This window comes from Ctenopharyngodon idella, chromosome 5 (genome assembly GCF_019924925.1).
Source record: "Ctenopharyngodon idella isolate HZGC_01 chromosome 5, HZGC01, whole genome shotgun sequence".
Classification (NCBI taxonomy): Eukaryota; Metazoa; Chordata; class Actinopteri; order Cypriniformes; family Xenocyprididae; genus Ctenopharyngodon; species Ctenopharyngodon idella.
The window spans coordinates 17726679-17751080 of record NC_067224.1 but is presented as its reverse complement, the minus strand read 5'-3'; the positions used below and the strand labels follow the sequence as shown (position 1 = coordinate 17751080).

Sequence of the window (24402 nt, the reverse complement as noted above, 5' to 3'; positions counted from 1 at the left end):
CACTTCATACTACAACAAAATCAGATGAAAATCTCACTAAAGCACCATCTGAAACAACAGAAACAATCTCAGTGTCCACCTCATCAGATGTTGTAGTTACACAAGATCAGATAACTGAGGCACATAGTAGAGAACCTGTTTCCTCTCTTGACTCTACTGAAATTAGTACAGGACATACATTTACATCATTGAGCACTGAGCACTCAATAGGACAAACAGTCACAAGTCAAGGTGTTACTTCACATTCAGCAACAACCACAGCGACTGTTATGGAGGAAGGAGAGCTGTCAGCAAAACCATCTGAATCCACCATTATTGATGTTTCAGAGACTCTGTTCTCCTCTGCTCAGACTGAACAATTAGACAAGACATTATCTGAAAGTACTGTCACAGTGACCTCAGAGAAGACAACTGTCAAAGACGCTTTTACGCCATCAAGTTTTTCTTTAAGCTTGCCATCAACAGAGTTTGAAGGTTCAGGAAATGAGACCTCTGATATGTTTATCAAAGAGATCACAACAACAAGTTCTTCAATTTATCCTGCAACCAAATCGGACCAAGAACTTACCGAAACACCATCTGACAAAGCAGAAATCGTTGTGTCCAGCTCAACAGATGCTGAAGCTACAAGAGATCAGACAACTGAGGCACATAGTAAGGAACTTGTTTCCACTATTGACTCTACTGAAACTAGTACGGTACATGAATTTACATGGAGCACTGGGGAGTCAACAGGAAGAACAGTCACAAGTCAAGATATTACATCACATACAACAAGATCCACAGTGACTGTGATGGAGGACAAAGAGCTGTCAGCAAAACCATCTGAGTCCACCATTATTGATGTTTCAGAGACTCTGTTCTCCTCTGCTCAGACTGAACATTTAGACAAAATATTATCTGAAAGCACTGTCACAATGACCTCAGAGATGACAACTGCCAAAGATATTTTGTCACAGTCAAGTTTTTTTTCAAGCTTGCCAGTAACAGAGTCTGAAGCATCAGGAGATGACACATCTGATATGGTTAGCAAAGATTTCACAACCAGTTTCTCACTTCATACTACAACAAAATCAGATGAAGATCTCACTAAAACACCATCTGAAACAACGGAAACAATCTCAATGTCCACCTCATCAGATGCTGTAGAAACACAAGATCAGACAACTGAGGCACATAGTGGAGAACCTGTTTCCTCTCTTGACTCTACTGAAATTAGTACAGGACATACATTAACATCACTGAGCACTGAGCACTCAACAGGAAGAACAGTCACAAGTCAAGATGTTACTTCATATACAACAACAACCGCAGGGACTGTTATGGAGGACAAAGAGCTGTCAGCAAAACCATTTGAGTCCACCATTATTGATGTTTCAGAGACTCTGTTCTCCTCTGCTCAGACTGAACATTTAGACAAAATATTATCTGAAAGCACTGTCACAATGACCTCAGAGATGACAACTGCCAAAGATATTCTGTCACCATCAAGTTTTTTTTCAAGCTTGCCATTAACAGAGTCTGAAGCATCAGGAGATGACACCTCTGAAATTTTTAGTAAAGATTTCACAACCAGTATCTCACCTCATACTACAACTAAATCAGATGAAGATCTCAGTAAAACACCATCTGAAACAACAGAAACAATCTTAGCGTCCACCTTGTCAGATGCTGTAGAAACTCAAGATCAGACAACTGAGGCACATAGTAGAGAACCTGTTTCCTCTCTTGACTCTACTGAAATTAGTACAGGACATACATTAACATCACTGAGCACTGAGCACTCAACAGGAAGAACAGTCACAAGTCAAGATGTTACTTCACATACAGCAACAACCACAGCGACTGTGATGGAGGAAAGAGAGCTGTCAGCAAAACCATCTGAGTCCACCATCATTGATGTTTCAGAGACTCTGTTCTCCTCTGCTCAGACTGAACAATTAGACAAGACATTATCTGAAAGTACTGTCACAGTGACCTCAGAGAAGACAACTGTCAAAGACGCTTTTACGCCATCAAGTTTTTCTTTAAGCTTGCCATCAACAGAGTTTGAAGGTTCAGGAAATGAGACCTCTGATATGTTTATCAAAGAGATCACAACGACAAGTTCTTCAATTTATACTGCAACCAAATCGGACCAAGAACTTACCGAAACACCATCTGACAAAGCAGAAATCGTTGTGTCCAGCTCAACAGATGCTGAAGCTACAAGAGATCAGACAACTGAGGCACATATTAAAGAACTTGTTTCCACTATTGACTCTACTGAAACTAGTACGGTACATGAATTTACATGGAGCACTGGGGAGTCAACAGGAAGAACAGTCACAAGTCAAGATATTACATCACACACAACAACATCCACAGTGACTGTAATGGAGGACAGAGAGCTGTCAGCAAAACCATCTGAGTCCACCATTATTGATGTTTCAGAGACTCTGTTCTCCTCTGCTCAGACTGAACATTTAGACAAAATATTATCTGAAAGCACTGTCACAATGACCTCAGAGATGACAACTGCCAAAGATATTTTGTCACAGTCAAGTTTTTTTTCAAGCTTGCCATTAACAGAGTCTGAAGCATCAGGAGATGACACATCTGATATGGTTAGCAAAGTTTTCACAACCAGTTTCTCACTTCATACTACAACAAAATCAGATGAAGATCTCACTAAAACACCATCTGAAACAACAGAAACAATCTCAGTGTCCACCTCATCAGATGCTGTAGTTACACAAGATCAGATAACTGAGGCACATAGTAGAGAACCTGTTTCCTCTCCTGACTCTGCTGAAATTAGTACAGGACATACATTAACATCACTGAGCACTGAGCACTCAACAGAACAAACAGACACAAGTCAAGATGTTACTTCACATACAGCAACAACCACAGCGACTGTGATGGAGGAAAGAGAGCTGTCAGCAAAACCATCTGAATCCACCATTATTGATGTTTCAGAGACTCGTTTCTCCTCTGCTCAGACTGAACAATTAGACAAGACATTATCTGAAAGTACTGTCACAGTGACCTCAGAGAAGACAACTGTCAAAGACGCTTTTACGCCATCAAGTTTTTCTTTAAGCTTGCCATCAACAGAGTTTGAAGGTTCAGGAAATGAGACCTCTGATATGTTTATCAAAGAGATCACAACGACAAGTTCTTCAATTTATACTGCAACCAAATTGGACCAAGAACTTACCGAAACACCATCTGACAAAGCAGAAATCGTTGTGTCCAGCTCAACAGATGCTGAAGCTACAAGACATCAGACAACTGAGGCACATAGTAAAGAACTTGTTTCCATTATTGACTCTACTGAAACTAGTACGGTACATGAATTTACATGGAGCACTGGGGAGTCAACAGGAAGAACAGTCACAAGTCAAGATATTACATCACATACAACAAGATCCACATTGACTGTGATGGAGGACAAAGAGCTGTCAGCAAAACCTTTAGACAAAATATTATCTGAAAGCACTGTCACAATGATCCCAGAGATGACAACTGCCAAAGATTTGCTGTCACCATCAAGTTTTTTTTCAAGCTTGCCAGTAACAGAGTCTGAAGCATCAGGAGATGACACATCTGATATGTTTAGCAAAGATTTCACAACCAGTTCCTCACTTCATACTGCAACAAAATCAGATAAAGATCTCACTAAAACACCATCTGAAACAACAGAAACAATCTCAGTGTCCACCTCATCAGATGCTGTAGAAACACAAGATCAGACAACTGAGGCACATAGTGGAGAACCTGTTTCCTCTCTTGACTCTACTGAAATTAGTACAGGACATACATTAACATCACTGAGCACTGAGCACTCAACAGGAAGAACAGTCACAAGTCAAGATGTTACTTCACATACAACAACAACCGCAGGGACTGTTATGGAGGACAAAGAGCTGTCAGCAAAACCATCTGAGTCCACCATTATTGATGTTTCAGAGACTCTGTTCTCCTCTGCTCAGACTGAACAATTAGACAAGACATTATCTGAAAGCACTGTCACAATGACCTCAGAGAAGACAACTGCCAAAGATATTCTGTCACCATCAAGTTTTTTTTCAAGCTTGCCATTAACAGAGTCTGAAGCATCAGGAGATGACACCTCTGAAATTTTTAGTAAAGATTTCACAACCAGTATCTCACCTCATACTACAACAAAATCAGATGAAGATCTCAGTAAAACACTACCTGAAAGAACAGAAACAATCTCAGTGTCCACCTCATCAGATGCTGTAGGAACACAAGATCAGACAACTGAGGCACATAGTAGAGAACCTGTTTCCTCTCTTGACTCTACTTCATCCGGCACAGCACACACATTAACATCACTGAGCACTGAACACTCAACAGGAAGAACAGTCACAAGTCAAGATGTTACTTCACATACAGCAACAACCACAGCGACTGTAATGGAGGACAGAGAGCTGTCAGCAAAACCATCTGAATCCACCATTATTGATGTTTCAGAGACTCGTTTCTCCTCTGCTCAGACTGAACAATTAGACAAGACATTATCTGAAAGTACTGTCACAGTGACCTCAGAGAAGACAACTGTCAAAGACGCTTTTACGCCATCAAGTTTTTCTTTAAGCTTGCCATCAACAGAGTTTGAAGGTTCAGGAAATGAGACCTCTGATATGTTTTTCAAAGAGATCACAACAACAAGTTCTTCAATTTATCCTGCAACCAAATCGGATCAAGAACTTACCGAAACACCATCTGACAAAGCAGAAATCGTTGTGTCCAGCTCAACAGATGCTGAAGCTACAAGAGATCAGACAACTGAGGCACATAGTAAAGAACTTGCTTCCACTATTGACTCTACTGAAACTAGTACGGTACATGAATTTACATGGAGCACTGGGGAGTCAACAGGAAGAACAGTCACAAGTCAAGATATTACATCACACACAACAAGATCCACAATGACTGTGATGGAGGACAAAGAGCTGTCAGCAAAACCATCTGAGTCCACCATTATTGATGTTTCAGAGAATCTGTTCTCCTCTGCTCAGACTGAACATTTAGACAAAATATTATCTGAAAGCACTGTCACAATGACCTCAGAGATGACAACTGTCAAAGATTTGCTGTCACCATCAAGTTTTTTTTCAAGCTTGCCATTAACAGAGTCTGAAGCATCAGGAGATGACACCTCTGAAATTTTTAGTAAAGATTTCACAACCAGTATCTCACCTCATACTACAACAAAATCAGATGAAGATCTCAGTAAAACACCATCTGAAACAACAGAAACAATCTTAGCATCCACCTTGTCAGATGCTGTAGAAACTCAAGATCAGACAACTGAGGCACATAGTGGAGAACCTGTTTACTCTCTTGACTCTACTGAAATTAGTACAGGACATACATTAACATCACTGAGCACTGAGCACTCAACAGGAAGAACATTCACAAGTCAAGATGTTACTTCACATACAGCAACAACCACAGTGACTGTGATGGAGGACAAAGAGCTGTCAGCAAAACCATCTGAGTCCACCATTATTGATGTTTCAGAGACTCTGTTCTCCTCTGCTCAGACTGAACAATTAGACAAGACATTATCTGAAAGCACTGTCACAATGACCTCAGAGAAGACAACTGCCAAAGATTTGCTGTCACCATCAAGTTTTTTTTCGAGCTTGCCATTAACAGAGTCTGAAGCATCAGGAGATGACGCCTCTGAAATTTTTAGTAAAGATTTCACAACCAGTATCTCACCTCATACTACAACTAAATCAGATGAAGATCTCAGTAAAACACCATCTGAAACAACAGAAACAATCTTAGCGTCCACCTTGTCAGATGCTGTAGAAACTCAAGATCAGACAACTGAGGCACATAGTAGAGAACCTGTTTCCTCTCTTGACTCTACTGAAATTAGTACAGGACATACATTAACATCATTGAGCACTGAACACTCAACAGGAAGAACAGTCACAAGTCAAGATGTTACTTCACATACAGCAACAACCACAGCGACTGTAATGGAGGACAGAGAGCTGTCAGCAAAACCATCTGAGTCCACCATTATTGATGTTTCAGAGACTCGTTTCTCCTCTGCTCAGACTGAACAATTAGACAAGACATTATCTGAAAGTACTGTCACAGTGACCTCAGAGAAGACAACTGTCAAAGACGCTTTTACGCCATCAAGTTTTTCTTTAAGCTTGCCATCAACAGAGTTTGAAGGTTCAGGAAATGAGACCTCTGATATGTTTATCAAAGAGATCACAACGACAAGTTCTTCAATTTATCCTGCAACCAAATCGGACCAAGAACTTACCGAAACACCATCTGACAAAGCAGAAATCGTTGTGTCCAGCTCAACAGATGCTGAAGCTACAAGAGATCAGACAACTGAGGCACATAGTAAAGAACTTGCTTCCACTATTGACTCTACTGAAACTAGTACGGTACATGAATTTACATGGAGCACTGGGGAGTCAACAGGAAGAACAGTCACAAGTCAAGATATTACATCACACACAACAAGATCCACAATGACTGTGATGGAGGACAAAGAGCTGTCAGCAAAACCATCTGAGTCCACCATTATTGATGTTTCAGAGAATCTGTTCTCCTCTGCTCAGACTGAACATTTAGACAAAATATTATCTGAAAGCACTGTCACAATGACCTCAGAGATGACAACTGCCAAAGATATTCTGTCACCATCAAGTTTTTTTTCAAGCTTGCCATTAACAGAGTCTGAAGCATCAGGAGATGACACCTCTGAAATTTTTAGTAAAGATTTCACAACCAGTATCTCACCTCATACTACAACAAAATCAGATGAAGATCTCAGTAAAACACCATCTGAAACAACAGAAACAATCTTAGCGTCCACCTTGTCAGATGCTGTAGAAACTCAAGATCAGACAACTGAGGCACATAGTGGAGAACCTGTTTACTCTCTTGACTCTACTGAAATTAGTACAGGACATACATTAACATCATTGAGCACTGAACACTCAACAGGAAGAACATTCACAAGTCAAGATGTTACTTCACATACAGCAACAACCACAGTGACTGTGATGGAGGACAAAGAGCTGTCAGCAAAACCATCTGAGTCCACCATTATTGATGTTTCAGAGACTCTGTTCTCCTCTGCTCAGACTGAACATTTAGACAAGACATTATCTGAAAGTACTGTCACAATGACCTCAGAGAAGACAACTGCCAAAGATTTGCTGTCACCATCAAGTTTTTTTTCAAGCTTGCCATTAACAGAGTCTGAAGCATCAGGAGATGACACCTCTGAAATTTTTAGTAAAGATTTCACAACCAGTATCTCACCTCATACTACAACAAAATCAGATGAAGATCTCACTAAAACACCATCTGAAACAACAGAAACAATCTCAGTGTCCACCTCATCAGATGCTGTAGTTACACAAGATCAGATAACTGAGGCACATAGTAGAGAATCTGTTTCCTCTCCTGACTCTGCTGAAATTAGTACAGGACATACATTAACATCACTGAGCACTGAGCACTCAACAGGACAAACAGCCACAAGTCAAGATGTTACTTCACATACAGCAACAACCACAGCGACTGTGATGGAGGAAAGAGAGCTGTCAGCAAAACCATCTGAATCCACCATTATTGATGTTTCAGAGACTCTGTTCTCCTCTGCTCAGACTGAACAATTAGACAAGACATTATCTGAAAGTACTGTCACAGTGACCTCAGAGAAGACAACTGTCAAAGACGCTTTTACACCATCAAGTTTTTCTTTAAGCTTGCCATCAACAGAGTTTGAAGGTTCAGGAAATGAGACCTCTGATATGTTTATCAAAGAGATCACAACGACAAGTTCTTCAATTTATACTGCAACCAAATTGGACCAAGAACTTACCGAAACACCATCTGACAAAGCAGAAATCGTTGTGTCCAGCTCAACAGATGCTGAAGCTACAAGAGATCAGACAACTGAGGCACATAGTAAAGAACTTGTTTCCATTATTGACACTACTAAAACTAGTACGGTACATGAATTTACATGGAGCACTGGGGAGTCAACAGGAAGAACAGTCACAAGTCAAGATGTTACTTCACATACAGCAACAACCACAGTGACTGTGATGGAGGACAAAGAGCTGTCAGCAAAACCATCTGAGTCCACCATTATTGATGTTTCAGAGACTCTGTTCTCCTCTGCTCAGACTGAACATTTAGACAAAATATTATCTGAAAGCACTGTCACAATGACCTCAGAGATGACAACTGCCAAAGATATTTTGTCACAGTCAAGTTTTTTTTCAAGCTTGCCAGTAACAGAGTCTGAAGCATCAGGAGATGACACATCTGATATGTTTAGCAAAGATTTCACAACCAGTTCCTCACCTCATACTACAACAAAATCAGATGAAGATCTCACTAAAACACTATCTGAAACAACGGAAACAATCTCAATGTCCACCTCATCAGATGCTGTAGGAACACAAGATCAGACAACTGAGGCACATAGTAAAGAACCTGTTTACTCTCCTGACTCTTCTGAAATTAGTACAGGACATACATTAACATCACTGAGCACTGAGCACTCAACAGGAAGAACAGTCACAAGTCAAGATGTTACTTCACATACAGCAACAACCACAGTGACTGTGATAGAGGACAAAGAGCTTTCAGCAAAACCATCTGAATCCACCATTATTGATGTTTCAGAGACTCTGTTCTCTTCTACAAAAGCAGAATATATGGATGAAAAAACATATGAAAGCACAACAACTTCACAGAAGACAACTGCCAAAGATGTGCTGTCACCATCAAGTTCTTCTTCAAGTTTGCTATCAACAGAGACTGAAGCTTCGGGATATGACACATCTGAGGACAATAAGTTCATAACAAGTCCTTCATTGTACACCACAACCAGATCAGACCTAGATCTCAACAAAACCAAAGCAACAATCTCAGTGTCCAGCTCAACAGATGCTGAGGCGACAAGAGATAAAACTGATCACTCGACAGAAAAAGACTTTGCAACAACAGGTTCTTCATTGCACAGCACAACCAAATCAGACCAGGCATTCACTAAAACACCATCTGACACAGCAGAAATATTCTCAATGTCCAACTCAACAGATGCTGAAGCTACAAGAGGTCAGACTGATGCACATAGTAGTGAACCTGTTTCCTCTCCTGACTCTACTGTAACTAGCACAGAACATCCATTTACATCAAGCACTGGGGACTCAACAGGTCAAACAGTCACAAGTCAAGATATCATATCACATAAGGCAACAGCGGCTGTGTTGGAGGACAAAAAGCTGTCAGCAAAACCATCTGAATCCACAGTCACTGATGTTTCAGAGGCTCTGTTCTCCTCTGCTCAGCCTGGACATTTTGGTACTTTCACAAGTACAATTATACCAAAGATGACAACATCCAAAGATGTTCTGTCACTGTCAAGTTTTGCTTCCGTTTTGCCATCTTCAGAGTATGATGGTTCAGGAGATGACACCTCTGATATGTTCAGTAAAGAGTTCACAACAAGTTCTTCGCTTCATATTACAATTAAATCAGACGATGATATCACCAGAACTACAACTCCTGTTAAAATGCAAACAGAGCAAGCCACACTAGCCCTTTTCCCAGTACCTTCTACAGACATGACAAATACAAGCTCTGTGTGGACTTCAACTCATGCAGAGATCCCAAGAATTCAGCCAACAGAGAGACATCAAGCAGAATCCCTTTCCACATTTCCCTCTACCATCTCAGATGAAAAAGTTCAGGAGGAGGTTTCAAGTGATGAAGACAGAATTACACCGACAACTAAATCATATGATCATTATATTGTAGCCACTGATGAGGCAGAAATTCATGAGACTGACCAAACATCAGAACCAGTGAGGTCTGAAAGTTCTTCACATTCCACATCATCCACAACAGAATTGTTTTCCAACACAGTCCAAACAGTAATTATAGACTCATCTTCTGAACAAGGCAGTGGAGACCTATCTGAAAATGAAGTAGTTGAAGATGGTGGTTCTGGTGAGATATCTTCTGCTGTTGTAGAATCAACTCCTCCCCAAGTTACACCATCAGAGGACAAGACAACTGTTGTTGGTTTTGAGCCAATTGCTTCTTCTGGAGTGCTGCCATCAGAAAATATAACTGCAAGAATAGATGCTAAAATAACTGTGAGTGGAGAAGCTAGATCAAGCTCATTTTTTACTCATACCACATCTCCCTCATCTATGATCAGTACAGTCACAAGTCAAGAGGTCATGACATCTCAAAGAGAGATTGTCTCCTCAGCAACTGAATTTGAATCAAGTTACACAACAACACAGCCTGTTAGTACAAAATTCACAGAGTCTGTTGTTGCCACCCACACAGCCCCAGAGTCTTCCAGACCTTCTCATACTATTACAGAATCACAGTTGACTAGACACACTACAGAATCAAGTCATACTGCAATTGGATCAAGTAAACTTAGCCACACTTCAGTGGCAACAGTTGAATCTGGCCACACTGTACCTTCAGCTATCCAAACAACTCCTGGTTCTTTTAAGCATAGCCAAACATCAACAGTCACTGAAAGTTACGAAGCGACTTCAGCTCCTCTCAGGACAAGAACAATGTTTACATCACCTTCTAGCAAAAGCCATAGCAGGCACACAACAATCTCATCTGTAGATTTAGAGGACGACACAACAGATGAAGAAGAATCAGGGGAGTCCCCTGTTGTGCATGTTTCATCAGCAGCCATCAAAACTCAGACTGGTTCTCCTACAATTCATATAACCAGCACTAGCTTTACAGAACTTGACAGGGACATCACTGTAACACAAAGCTTGAGCTCCGTCACATCTACCTTTGTAGAGAGAGAGGGCTCTGGTATTGTTGAAGATGACCAGGAAACCACTCAACTAGAGGGTTCTGGTGAAGAGGACAGAGTGAGTCCAACAGCTGAAATGTATGATAATTATACTGTGGCCGCAGATAAGGCAGAAATCAGTGAGTCTTACCACACATCAGAGCCAGTACGTTTTTCAAGTTCCTCCCATTCCACATCTTTCACAACTGAAATATCCCCAGCAGATCTTGAGTCACAGCCACAGAGAACTGAAACCACACCTGCTGCAGTTGTGTCAAGCACATCTGAAACGTCATCAGTGTCAGAGACACAAAAGAGTACCTTACAGCCAAGTTCTCCAGAAATCAACTTGTCTTCATTATCAGCCACAAAGGATGACGAGGAATTTTCCTCACCTGGAGATCCTACTGATGAGATATCCAAAACACCAACAACTAAGTCATATGAGGACCTAACTGTTAGAACTGATGAAGCAGAAGTATATGAAACTGAGGAAAAAACTCAAGTCAACTTAGGTTTCTCAAGTGCTGCATCTGTCACTGGCAGTACAGATTTCATACATCAGTCAACTTTATCCCCATTTTCCTCATTCCTGAGCTCCACTCAGTCAACTGTAACATTTACAACTTCACTTTCAGAGGATGGCAGTGGGGAAGACTCAACAGAGGGGGATGGAGCAGAAGATGATGGATCAGGTGACGACATAACTCCTGTGACATCGTCACCTTTGCTCTCAAAAATGACAGAAACAACAATTAGTATGACACCCTTCAGCTCAGTCAGCAGTGGACAAGACAGTACAGACAAAGTTGTTTCACACAGAACCACAACACCTCAAATGCAGAGTGTGTTCTCAAGCACAAATGCTGAAGGTTTCACTCTGGTCTCAGAGACAGCACAAACAGAGCAGGAACCTTCTGGTGGTTCTGTCTCAGAGTCAACATCCACTAGCTTCACTGGTCCCGAAACACATTCTGATGTGGTAATCAGCCACACTGCATTGCCTTCTTTAGTGACATCTCAAGGTCCTGTGTCCACCCCTACTCCATCTGTCTTCTCTAAGGACAATGCTGATAAGCAAGTCTCTTCTACAAGCCCAGTCTTAATATTCACAGAGGAGGAAGATGAAGATAAGCTGTTTTCAACTGTAACAGAGAGTATGAGAGATCATAGCATCAAACCAGATGTTACCAGTAAGGATGAAATAATCCTTGATGCAGATACTATGTCTGTTTTAGAGCAGTCTTCACCTTTTGCCCCTACAATTGTTACAGAAGAAGCAGGTGGAGTAACCCCAGTTGTCATGATGGCACAGCCCTCAAGCATTATGACAGAGGAACCAGAGGGATCTGGAACGGATGGCACCGAGTTACCTCAGTTACATGTGTCATTTGGAACCTCCACAGATGAGTTAATAGTTCAACAAACAACATCAACCCCAGACATCCTGCAGAGCAGTTCAACATATGTAGATGAGGAAACACAAGCAACACAAACAGAAACTCCTGAGGCTACCCATGCTGATGTAAATGAACACACAATAGATCGTCAGACCTCCACAGAATCCAAACAAGTTACAATGGAGACACTGACTGATGACTTCTCAGGAGACACTGTGTCTACTGAAGATTATAATGTGAAAACATCCACTTTAACCCCCAAATCATCTCAAGTGTCCACAGACAGAGTCATAGAAATAATTTCAGCTGAAGAGGACCAATCTGAGGATGTTCTACACATTCAGACCCTATTAACACCGACAACAGAAAGAAAGACAACACCTCTACCCTTTCATACAATATCTTCTGAGGTGGAAGCTTCAAGTGAACTAACAGACCTATATGAACCAGTTCAAACAACTATATCCAATTACCCTTTCACTTCATCCATTGCTGTTACAAGTAGTTCTCTATATGTTGATTCTGTTTCACCTGAAGAATCAATTTACTTTACTGGAAATGATGCAACATCTGTTTCTACACAACATTCAGATGAGATTACAGACTCTGAACAGTCAGTCTCTCCAGTATCAGATTTAAAAAGCACTGCATCCTTCCATTCTGCATCAGATCAAACGTCTGTAACAGATTCAGTAACAGTACTTATGGATTTAGAAAGTGTTAGCATGGCTGAACCTGCCAAAACCACTGCAAGTACATACACTGGAACAGCAGTAACATATGTGGAGGATTTAACAGCTGACACAGAGGAAACATTAGACATCACAAGTGTTGATGGCATTGTACTAAGTAGTCCCTCTTCTGATAAGGTAATTCAGGGGAGTGAATTAACAAGCACAGATATATCATCTGGTATTTCAGAGGAAACCACAAGTGCATTATTTTCTTTAACAGATGATGGCTCAGGTGATCAAACTATTGAAATGTCTATAGGACTGCCTGATTCAACAGACTCACCTTTAAGAGCTGCAGTTTCTTCATCTGTGGAGACTGATATTGTGTTTCACGTATCAATGACCCCCTTGTCTGAAGCAATCACAGTAACTGATGGGGAACCATATCAGCAAGCTTTGTCTGAGATGACAGTGACACATAAGCCCAACACAGACATCAGGACCAATGAAGATGTGCCGTTCCCATCAACAACCCGTCCAACACACCTTATATCTGCATCAATAATTAATATGACTATGGGCATTGTAACATTAGTTGGGTCTCCTTCATCTACACCCATACCAATTCTGAGTGACAAAACAGAAACTCCACTTTCCTCTGAGGAAGGGACAGATGACGTAATAGATTATGACACAAAAACTGAACCTTACAAAGTTGAGTCCATATCAGATGTCATGAACAAAACAGACATTGAGAATGAGACTGCCTTAGACGTTAGCTCAGAAGATGTGACAAGCATTGATGAAATCACCAAACCTGTAGGGGAGAAGAGCTTCACCACCTCACAGCCTGATGTTGAGACAAGCTTTATGACCACCTCACAGCCTGATGTTGAGACTGATTTGGAGACCGCATCACAGCATAAGTTTGAGACAAGCTTGGAGACCACCTCACAGCCTGATGTTGAGATTGGTTTTGAGTCCACCTCAGAGTCTGAAGTTGAAACTAGCTTTGAGACCATCTCAGAATCAAAAATTGACATTGACATCGAGACCTCCACAAAACCTGTGGAGGATAGTGCAACAAGTATTGATGGAATCACACAAGCAGACGTTTTGGATACCAAGACCACCTCTCATCTTGACACTGAAAAAAGCGTTGAGATAACCATGCAACCAGACATTGAGAGTGTCTCAAGAACTGACAGTGATGCATCAGTCACCAGCTCTGGGGACATAAACACCATATCATCCAATAAGCAACACATCACAACAAGACTTTTTGATGTCACAGATGAACCAAGTTCTGCTTCTGTTAGTGAAGAAAAATCCTTGGAAGAAGAAAGAGTTGAGCATACAACCCAACCTGAACTATATGACTCGGAAGTCAGGACCACTGCACAACCTCAATATTATGGTTCTATAACTTCCAGTAGCTTGAAAAGCAGCTCAGAGGAGGATTCGGTTATCCCAGATATCCCCTCATCTCATGAGGTTCAGGCAGTGATTCTGTCCACGGCAACAACCTCACATTTACTTCTGACACCCGAGACTGATGTAAAGATTGTCAGTAAGGAAACTGCCTCAAGGAAACAAGAGGCAGCTGGTCAGATAGAGGAAGCTGTAACTCTTGCAACTGAGATTCCTATTCAAGAAACAGAAGATCAAATGACACCCTCAGTGCTTACAACTCTGAGTGAGACTGCAACACCATTTGCTTCTCATCAAGATGTTTCTGAGGCCACTTTGGTTGAAAGCTCACCTCCAAGTTCACAGAATGAAAGCAGTTCAGCAGACCTTGCATACACAATGATTGGGCAAACAGTAGATATTGCAGGTAGGATGTAAACACTGTTTTAAAGACAAACTTAACAGAATTCATATACTGTACTTTCTGTACCTATACCAATATACTTATTTTTCATGTGCGCAATGACATGCCTATATCCTCCCTCTCTTATTGCAGGTGTTCACTCCTGTACTGATGATGTTTGCTTGAATGGCGGTTCTTGTTTAAAAATAGGCAGTGATCAGATCTGCAGCTGTCCACCTGGATACACTGGTGAACAATGTGAAATAGGTATGTTGTATTAATATTTTATTTATTTATTAAAAGTGCACTATAATTTTGGGCTCTCTGTTGCCATCTGTGGCCGAAACATGAAATTGCAAGTTACTTGCAACATTGTTTATTTTGCATCAGTTGTGCTTCGGCAATGATGTTCTGTGCAGATTAATCTGATAGTTTGAGCAAATAAGTAGCATATCTGTCGCTATAGTGCCGGACCTTCTTTACTGTCTATGTACATGACGTAAATAGGCCAAGGCAAATACCAAATACAACCCAACAGCAAAATAAAATGATTATTGTAGAGTTACTGTTGTGAATAGGGTTAGACAATTTTCAAACACTGTTTCAAACACTAATTTTTTTATGTACTCACTCAATAATAGGATTTTGTTAATTTTTACACAAAAATATTTGGTAGTGCACATTTAACTTATCATCATCTGGCTTTTCAAACTTATCTTAATGCACTTCAGTGCATTATTTACTAACCTTATTTTATTATTTGTTTATTTATTTATTAGACATTGATGAATGTCACACAAACCCTTGTCGGAATGGAGGAACATGTATTGATGGCCTAAACTCATTCACCTGTGTATGTCTTCCAAGTTATGCAGGAGCACTGTGTGAGCAAGGTAAGATTATATTTATCATATAATCACTTGTTTGATTTCTTTACATATCAATTTTTAGATTCCATGAGAGAGGAAATCACTGTAGTCACAATACTAGATCTTTCAACTTGCTGATATCGTGTGAAGCTACTGTAGCCACTGAAGTTAATGTGGAGATGTATCGAGTGAACTTCTAAACTTTCATATGAGGTAATTGTTAAATGACATATATGAGTCTGACTCACAGTTTGGTAGATTCTCATAGTTGATAGATTTTCATTTGATGTAAGAAACTGGGTGTGTTCCAAAACCATTTTATGCTAGCAGACAGACATAATGATGCTGTACTTTCCACTATTTAAGAGGATACCATTTCTCATAGCTCATTTAAGCAGAGCTGTTAAGACCATCACTCTTTCCCTTATTACACTGTAGATGTTGATTTACACTTTACATGAGTGAGATTACCTTCTTGAGAGGTTTATCCCCTTCAAACTATTACAAGTGCTTATAAACATTAAAATGTTTCATAAACTAAAATACTAATAAGATCAAAATCTCTCAAATCTCACATCTGACATTTGTCTGAAAAAAACAAAACAAAAAAAAACAAGTGTATGTCATCTAAACTGATGTGCATTACCCTCTTGAGTACACTGAACAAGCTCTTTATCTTAAACTTAGTATTAACATTACATATATGAAGAAGTGCCTCCTGTTTCTACTCAGTGATTCAGCAGTCACTTAAAATATAAGAGAAGAATATAATTTTTGCATTCCTCTGTGCTTTTTTTTCATTGTTTTTTCTATGTAAACATGCGCTAGACAGACATGTTTGACCGTTGCGCCCACGTTTGGCTTTTTTTTGCAATGTCTCACGCATGACACAGCATTCTAAAAAAATGCCGTTCAAGTTAAACCTTTAAAGAACACGTCTCTAGACCTTGCGTGTCCTGTTCCTCTGACCTGTGTCTCTCATTTTAACCTGTAAAAGAGTTCTCTGTGAATGGCCCCTCAGAGTGTAACACCATGTCCTAACCAGCCGTGACGGCGACATGCGACGATTCTATTTTAGAAACGGTTTTTATTTCTCCATGACATTGCGGCTGGAACAGCAACACAAAGTATGGCAATGATAATATCAGGTACTGTTTACATGCTTTATTTAATGTTAAAAGTGTCCTAATGTGAGTTTGAATATCATTCTGTGTTCCCAGCTTTTTAGCTGTAATGAAAACAACACTGGCTAATTCACCTCAGATCTTGAAAATAAATAAATGGGCACAAGAACGTTCAAACTGTCAACTCAATGCGAACGAACAAGTGTATTCTATGACTAAGATTGTTTCAGTTACAATGTTTAAATGGTGTAATATTTATGAATTTTACTATGTACTAACCCATTTCATTGTGTCTGCTGTGCTCTTGCCAAGAGAGCCCGCCCACACTCTCTTCTGATTGGCTGTGGTTTTTGATTGATTTTATTGCTTCTCATTGTCGCGTCGCGTCAAGTGTGGACAGTCAAATTTCTTGTCGCTGGAATCTTTTCGCGCCACGTTTGGTTAAGTGAGAAAATTGCGTTGTTTACAGAGAAAGCAGAAATGCAGAAAATTGCTGAATGCAATCTATGCAAATAAAGTAATTATGTCATTCAAGTCATAAGCCAATGATGTTTCCTGTATTGTCATATATATTTTCACTGGTATGTTATGCATGATGATATAATGGTTAATACTTTATTAATGAGAGTTTCAATGATTTTATTCTTTGGAATGGTATATTCTTTACTAGTGACACATCAGGATCTGGCATTTTCTCTCCTGTATGTTAATTTGCTGAAGGTTTAGAGATTCCCCCAATTAGTGGTTCTGTTAGGGCAAGTCTGCTGTAATCACAGTGATTTCAAACAAGCAATCAAAGCTATCAGCCTGATGTAGAGCAGTCCAGGGCTGGTCCGCAAACAGTCAGTAAGTGTGTTTACATGCACTTTAAAAGTTTGCTTTCAGTTGAGCTAAAACAATAATTTGTCTTTTCAAAATATCATGTGAACGTTTTAGTCCGACTGAAGTTGTACCAGCAGAGGACTTTAGCTCAAAAACCAGCTGTAGCTTGACTGTAACAGCATACATAAACATACTTACTGTTGATAGGACACACTTTAATTGCAAATTTAATGCAATCAAATGCTGAGGAACTTGAAAATAATTTGTCAACAAGACTAATAATTTGCTGATTTGATAATTCTTACTTTAAAACTCTTTGAGTTTCCTATTTGTTTTACAGAATTTACTTTGCTACAGTATCTTTCTTGAACAATGCCTCAGAGCAAAGCATCCAATCTTCTCCACAGCACTGTAGACATTCTTATGCAAAAATGAAATGATATGATGGACACATGGGTGTAGCTCTTGCTCTAAGTGATCTTGCTGAACTGGCATGTAATTTAAAATGAGGATGAAAGGGACTTATAACATATTCCCTCAGGTCCAGTGTGAGTGGGAAATCATTCTCACTTGAAAAGAGTGCCACTGAACAAAAAGAGGTTTGATTTATTGTACTGATAAGAACAGCCTCACAGTGTAAGCCCAAAGGTAGGGACTAATAAAAAAGAAATTGACAGTAGACAATATGAAGCACCTTTTTTCCCCACTTGCAACAACAGGATTATCTCAGCTTCAGGGTCTACATGTCAAGCTTATGTGTAGTACATCAACAGTAATTCATACATGCTTTTCCACAGACACTGAAACATGCAGCTACGGCTGGCACAAGTTCCAGGGCCACTGCTACAGATACTTTCCTCATCGGCGTAACTGGGACACAGCAGAGCGTGAATGTCGTATCCAGGGGGCACACCTTGCTAGTGTTTTGTCCCATGAGGAGCAGCAGTACATCAACCGTGAGTATACATAAAACAAATTATGGACATTCTGTCTAATATCATCAGCTCTAATTTATGCCTTCAGTTACATTTCTATGCAAACTAACAATGGTTATTTATGAGGAAGGATACTTTGCTAGTGAATTTACCTTGTTTCTCTCTCCTCTTGTAGGCCTTGGCCAAGACTACCAATGGATCGGTCTGAATGATAAGATGTTTGAGAATGATTTCCGGTGGACAGATGGTAGTGTTGTGGTAAGAACATTCTTTGAAACGTACTTATTAGTTACTAAAATATGTTTTGAAAGGATGGTGTTGATGCAAACATTTATTAGTGGACAATCTATTTATTTATAAAGTTTACTTGTAATTTCCATGATGTTTGAAGAGGTTTATTTTTCTTTAAAAAGCTATTAAGTTAAAAAAAAAAAAAAAACAGTGGAAATTTTAAGCAAGAATATGTAGATGGGAAAAAAGGAAAACAGAAGACATATGCAACCAACTCCGGGTTCTGGAGTTGTTCCTCCATTGAACATGAAAGTGGCTAATTATAGTCGTTTAGTCCTGACTGGGCTCTCACTTCAAAGATAATGGCAGCATTTTGTGAGAAAGGGCCAAAAAAGCCCTGGAGGGCAGGAGATAGGAGTTTTCATCTGTAGAAGTCCTCTCAGGACTTGAGGATAAAAATAAAATGAGTGGAGAGGAAGCTTACAGGTGTGGACAGGTAATGAAGGTGTGAAGGATGAGCAGCACCTGGAACAGGCTGCACTAGAGATAATCCAGACCTAAAATGTGAGTGGGTGACATTTCAATCCAGTTGGTATCAGTGAGGTGTTATAAACATATCCGCTGGAGTTTGCTTGCACTCTTATTCTATTCTGTATACAGAAGAGTTACTCTTTCAAGAGTTTTGTTTCTTCATGCATTTAAGTATGTGCCATTGGAGTTATCCAGATGGTCAAAAATTGCATTACGTCAATTTCCAAGCAGGAAGCGCACATTCCTTTTGTAAGAGGATAATAACAGGACACGTTAGGCGAATCGTGTTTGAAGAAGGTAATATTCGCAGGCTTGTTGAAAGATCATAGCTCCAACCTGTCTCGATCAAATATAATTACACTATTTCATATATGTACAAACTTGGCAGTTTTAATTTAAGCTAAAAATTAGATACCCTGAAATACATATGCATATTGTCCACAGTGCATTTATCCACAGCTGAGAAAGATGACTGATGACATCATATCTGCACCATGTGGGGAAAATATAATAGTTGGACAAGAAAAAAGAGAATGCAGAAGAATTATAGTGAATAAAGTTTGACTATTATAGTAAATTACTCTGTGGCCGCTGGCTGTTTTTAAACAAAGTCTCTGTAACCTTTAGGAGCAGTTAGATGTCTGCTTCTGCTACTTGTTAAAGGGCAGGTGTGTACAGAACAGCTGATGCTGGCATGACCTTGAGTAATCCATCCTTTGACACTTGTCTTTTGCGTATAGTAGACCTACTCTTGTGGTATGTGGCCACTAAATAAAATTCTTCCTAGCAAAGAAGTAGTTTTGCTTGTATTTTGTGGGGTTTATTTTATCTTCCAAATGCATTACACCTCTCTCTGCAGCTCCTTATTGCAGTTTAGTGGATGTATGTACTTAGCGCCCCCTACTGATGTGTCAAGTCAAGTCATTTTCATTTATGTATTGCTTTTTACAATACAGATTGTTTCAAAGCAGCTTCACAGTGATAATAGGAAAATTAATGGACAGAGATTGTTTTGGCTTTACGGCAGCTCAAGGAAAAAGTTATTATCGAGCTAAAGTTTTGATTCAATCACTTCCGTGGTTAAAATCATTAATTATTAGCTTAATTATGACACCTTTTTAACTGAAAGCAGAAGACTTTTAATGCGATATTACCGTTCATTTATGTGTTTAGTCTGAGTGTGTATGTGTGACGCTTTCTTTACAAAGTGGTATTGCCAAATTACTTGTCTGGCCCGCATAATATAGAATTATTAATCGTTTCCACGGATCCATGTGAACTGGAATCATTTTGATAACGTTTTATCTATACATAGGGAAAGGAAAGGAAAATCTGTGTCTCTATCATTGTAATTTTAATGACTTCTATGTGTTCCAGTATGAACATACTCTGCTTGAAAGCTTTTTATGGCTTTCACACCGTGTTCAGTGACTTTCATTTAACAGTATATTGCTGTTTTTTTTTTTTTACCAAGGTTGTATTTGAAGTGGTGCAGCTAAACACTGTCATAAGTGTACATCAAATTATTACAAGATCTGAAACCTATTTCTATAGGATTGTTGTTTCCTTCACATTGCCGTTCTCAGCTCTATCTGTATTCTTCCCCTACAGCAATATGAAAACTGGAGACCGAACCAGCCAGACAGTTTCTTCTCCTCAGGGGAAGATTGTGTGGTAATGATCTGGCATGAGGACGGCCAGTGGAATGATGTTCCCTGCAACTACCACCTTACCTTTACCTGCAAGAAAGGCACAGGTGAGCTTTCAGCATCTGGGTGTGGAGCATTTATAGAATAATAGGGCATGTATAGGTATATGTTTCTTTTCAGTGTAAAATCCATCAGTGGCATTTGAACAAAACTATATTTATAACCAGGAGTATAATAGGGAATGTGTGAAGCTTTGGATGACTGCTATACCCCAAGGTATATCTGTGGTTGTTTATAGACATGACTGTAAGATGAGAGCTGTTGTTTTAGATTTGCAGTGGTTCAGTACTCCACTAATGGTTAGTCTGTTGTCAATAGTGTCCTGCAGTCAGCCTCCTCTTGTCCATAACGCCCGCACATTTGGCCAGCCGCGCCCACGCTATGAGATCAACTCCCTGATCAGGTACCAGTGCAAAGATGGCTTCATCCAGAGACATGTTCCCACCATTCGCTGCAGAGGAGACGGCTCATGGGATTTGCCTAGGATTTCCTGCATGAATCGTAAGTATTCCGTGAAAATCCAACACAACTTTTTCTTGATGAAACCATTGCTATATACCTAAATATTTTTATCATAAGTCTCTTATGCTCAGCAAGGCTTCATTTATACAGTAAAACATTAATATTGTGAAATATTATTAAAGTTTTCTATTTTAATTGATTTTGAAATGCAATTTATTCATTTGATGCAAAGCTGAATTTTTGGCAGCCATTACTCCAGGCTTCAGTGTCACATGATCCTTCAGAAATCATTCTAATATGCTGATCCGGTGGTCAAATAAATAAATAAAAAACTTATTATTATCAGTGTTGAAAACAGTTGTGCTCCTTAATATAGTTGTAGAAATAGTGATAAATTTTTTAGGATTCTTTGATGAAATATAAAGTTCAAAAGAATAGCATTTATTTGAAATGGAAATCTTTTATAACAGTGTAAAAGTCTTTATTTTGATCAATTTAAAGTAGCCTTGCATAATACATTTTCTTTTCTTCTTTATTATGTTTTGTAATTTCTTGAAAAAAGAAAACTAATTCAATGTACTTGTATTTACTTTCCAGCGTCCAACTTCCAAAGGTCATATACAAACCGATATCAAACATACAGAGTTTTTCGCAGTCATCGGAAGAGATCTGCAGAAAATTCTGTTGATGTACCACGACGACACCATCACCATGGTGTAAAACGCAATCGGACACAACAATAGTTGCTATGGTGACAACCATAATGCAAGGGCCCTTTTAATGTATTTTGATAGCATGTGACGGACCTGCCTGCTGGCTGAAAGAAAAATAAAATGAAAGAAAAGGTTATGAAAAGGATCAGAAAAAGGGTCAACATAGAGTGGAATATCACTGGAATAAAACAGTGCTTTTTTCTGTGTTTTTATTTTTTAAGAGAGATGGTTTTTGAAAACTATAAAAAGGACACATTCAGCTGGCCTCTGAAAACACAAAAAGATTATCTGACCTTCCCTCCATCTGTTCTGCTTCTTCTTACGCAGAATGCGCAGTGCCTTCGTAAATTATAACTCACAATCCAGAGGTAGTGAGCTATAATAGTGCAGCCAGAATAATATTATACAATTCATGGGATTTTAGCCTGTAAACATAATGGTACATTTTTAACACACTAAAAATTGCCTATGATTCCTTTCAATCTTTTTTCAAGTTTACAAGAACCACAGGTGTATGCAGACAGCCTGCTGCTTACTGAACAAATGAGAAATCATACATATGAATGTGAAAGAATATATATTTATATAGAGAGAGTGAGCAATGGCTCACGTTGAGTTAGTGGTTGTTTTGGTAGAAAAAAGGTCAATGATATATATATATATATATATATATATATATATATATATATATATATATATAACTGTATGCAATGTGGATGGGTTTGATATCTGAAAGTCAACACAATATGTTTAATACTTTAAGGTATTCAATATTGAAAAGCCATGTAGATCTTAGATTATTTATATTCCTCTATTTGATATCTCTTTCAAGTGTTTACAATGCAAATCCTGTTCAACATACATTTAATTCCACCAATTTTTTTTTTTTTTTTTTTACATCTTTACATCTTATTGTATGTATTTCACACCATTTCAACTTTCATCAACTTCAACTTTTTTTCTTTTTTTTTCTTGGACATTTTAAAACTACTTTAAAGAGAATGTACTTTGTGAGATGCTTAAAAGACTTGAACAAATGTCTTTTTAACAAGATGCCTATAATTTATTATTTGAGCTGCTCCTTGTCTTCTCATGGTTGTAGTAAAATACAACACACTGAGGATTTAACTTGGCCAAACTGCACATTTACAGAATTCAGTATATTAGTGTAAAGGACAGTTTGTCAAAAGCTGGCATTGATGTGACTAACAGACAACATTTGCAACTCACAGAATTTAGATGGATTTTGTTATGACATTTGGGGTGTATCAATGGACCAAAAGAAGAGGATTCATAGTAACAGCTTTAACAGCAATGTGTTGTCATCCATTTGTTTATTCCCAAGCATTTTTCTTTGAGATCTTTTCTTTTGTGTGTTTACTTTTTTTTTTTTTTTTTTTTGGAAAGTGCACATATCTTTTTTATATTTATAGTATAACTTGTTTATTGTCAAATGTGTTTGTCTAGAATGTTTGTGAAATGGAAAAAATTGTAAGGAACGTTTTTATGCCTTCTATGTAAACAAAGTTTATTATATTCTACTTGCATTCCTGGTCTTTTTCCATTGCGATATGAAGTGAGTTCTGGTTAAAGAGAAGGGCTTAAGGGTAGATGTAGTTAATAATTCTCAAACATTAACTGTGAGGTGACTAGCATTTTAATATGGGACATAATTTGATTTCTTTTTAAATTGACATAAATCTAATATATAATATATTAATCTATATAACAATGTAATAAAATACACTGTGATAGGAGTAAAGTCATTGCACTTCATGTTTTTAGTAAAACTAAAGTGGTTCATCAGCAGTGCCTAATATTGAACACCAGATGGTATCAGTTCACTAACACAAAGACACTTGAGCATCTAAATAATTTTATCAAGATTCTAAAATGATGTAAATCATTTCGTTGAAACATTAATGATACCCAGCCCAAAAAAAAAAAAAAAAAAAAAAAAAAAGAAAAAAAAAAAAGGATCATTACAGTAAAATCCTTTAAGAAAACACTCAAAATTGTCTTTGGAGGCATTTATTAATGTTTCACAAAAAATGTATAGTAAAATAAAAATACAAGGTTTCTTGGCTGTTTCTGGCCATTAGTATAGACATGTAATGAGGTTCGCTTGTGTTTATTCTGCTTGGACACCTGTGTGAATTAACTTCACTAAAAATGTTGCAAAAAGTTCTCGAAAAAGTTAAATGTTAGTCTTGCATAATTTGTTGGCAGAACATTCAGACATTCAGACTTATGGGATCTGTTGT

General features: G+C 38.7%; 2 protein-coding genes across 3 annotated transcripts in view; one reads left to right on the top strand and one right to left on the bottom strand.

Moving 5' to 3' along the window:
• Positions 1-23679, top strand: part of vcana (versican a) — a 36907-nt gene extending 13228 nt beyond the window's left edge. Inside the window, exons 1-8 of one of the 2 annotated variants that reach the window (XM_051893427.1) lie at positions 5657-14766; positions 14896-15009; positions 15522-15635; positions 18355-18513; positions 18668-18750; positions 20866-21010; positions 21282-21464; positions 22023-23679. In XM_051893427.1, coding sequence (XP_051749387.1) covers positions 6006-14766; positions 14896-15009; positions 15522-15635; positions 18355-18513; positions 18668-18750; positions 20866-21010; positions 21282-21464; positions 22023-22168 — 9705 coding nt within the window. In that variant the 5' untranslated portion in view covers positions 5657-6005 and the 3' untranslated portion in view covers positions 22169-23679. Of the gene's footprint in view, positions 1-5656; positions 14767-14895; positions 15010-15521; positions 15636-18354; positions 18514-18667; positions 18751-20865; positions 21011-21281; positions 21465-22022 lie in introns of those variants that run through there. The other variant, XM_051893428.1, reaches the window with a different exon arrangement.
• Positions 1-24402, bottom strand: part of poc5 (POC5 centriolar protein homolog (Chlamydomonas)) — a 703663-nt gene that overhangs the window by 297161 nt on the left and 382100 nt on the right. The window lies entirely within an intron of this gene.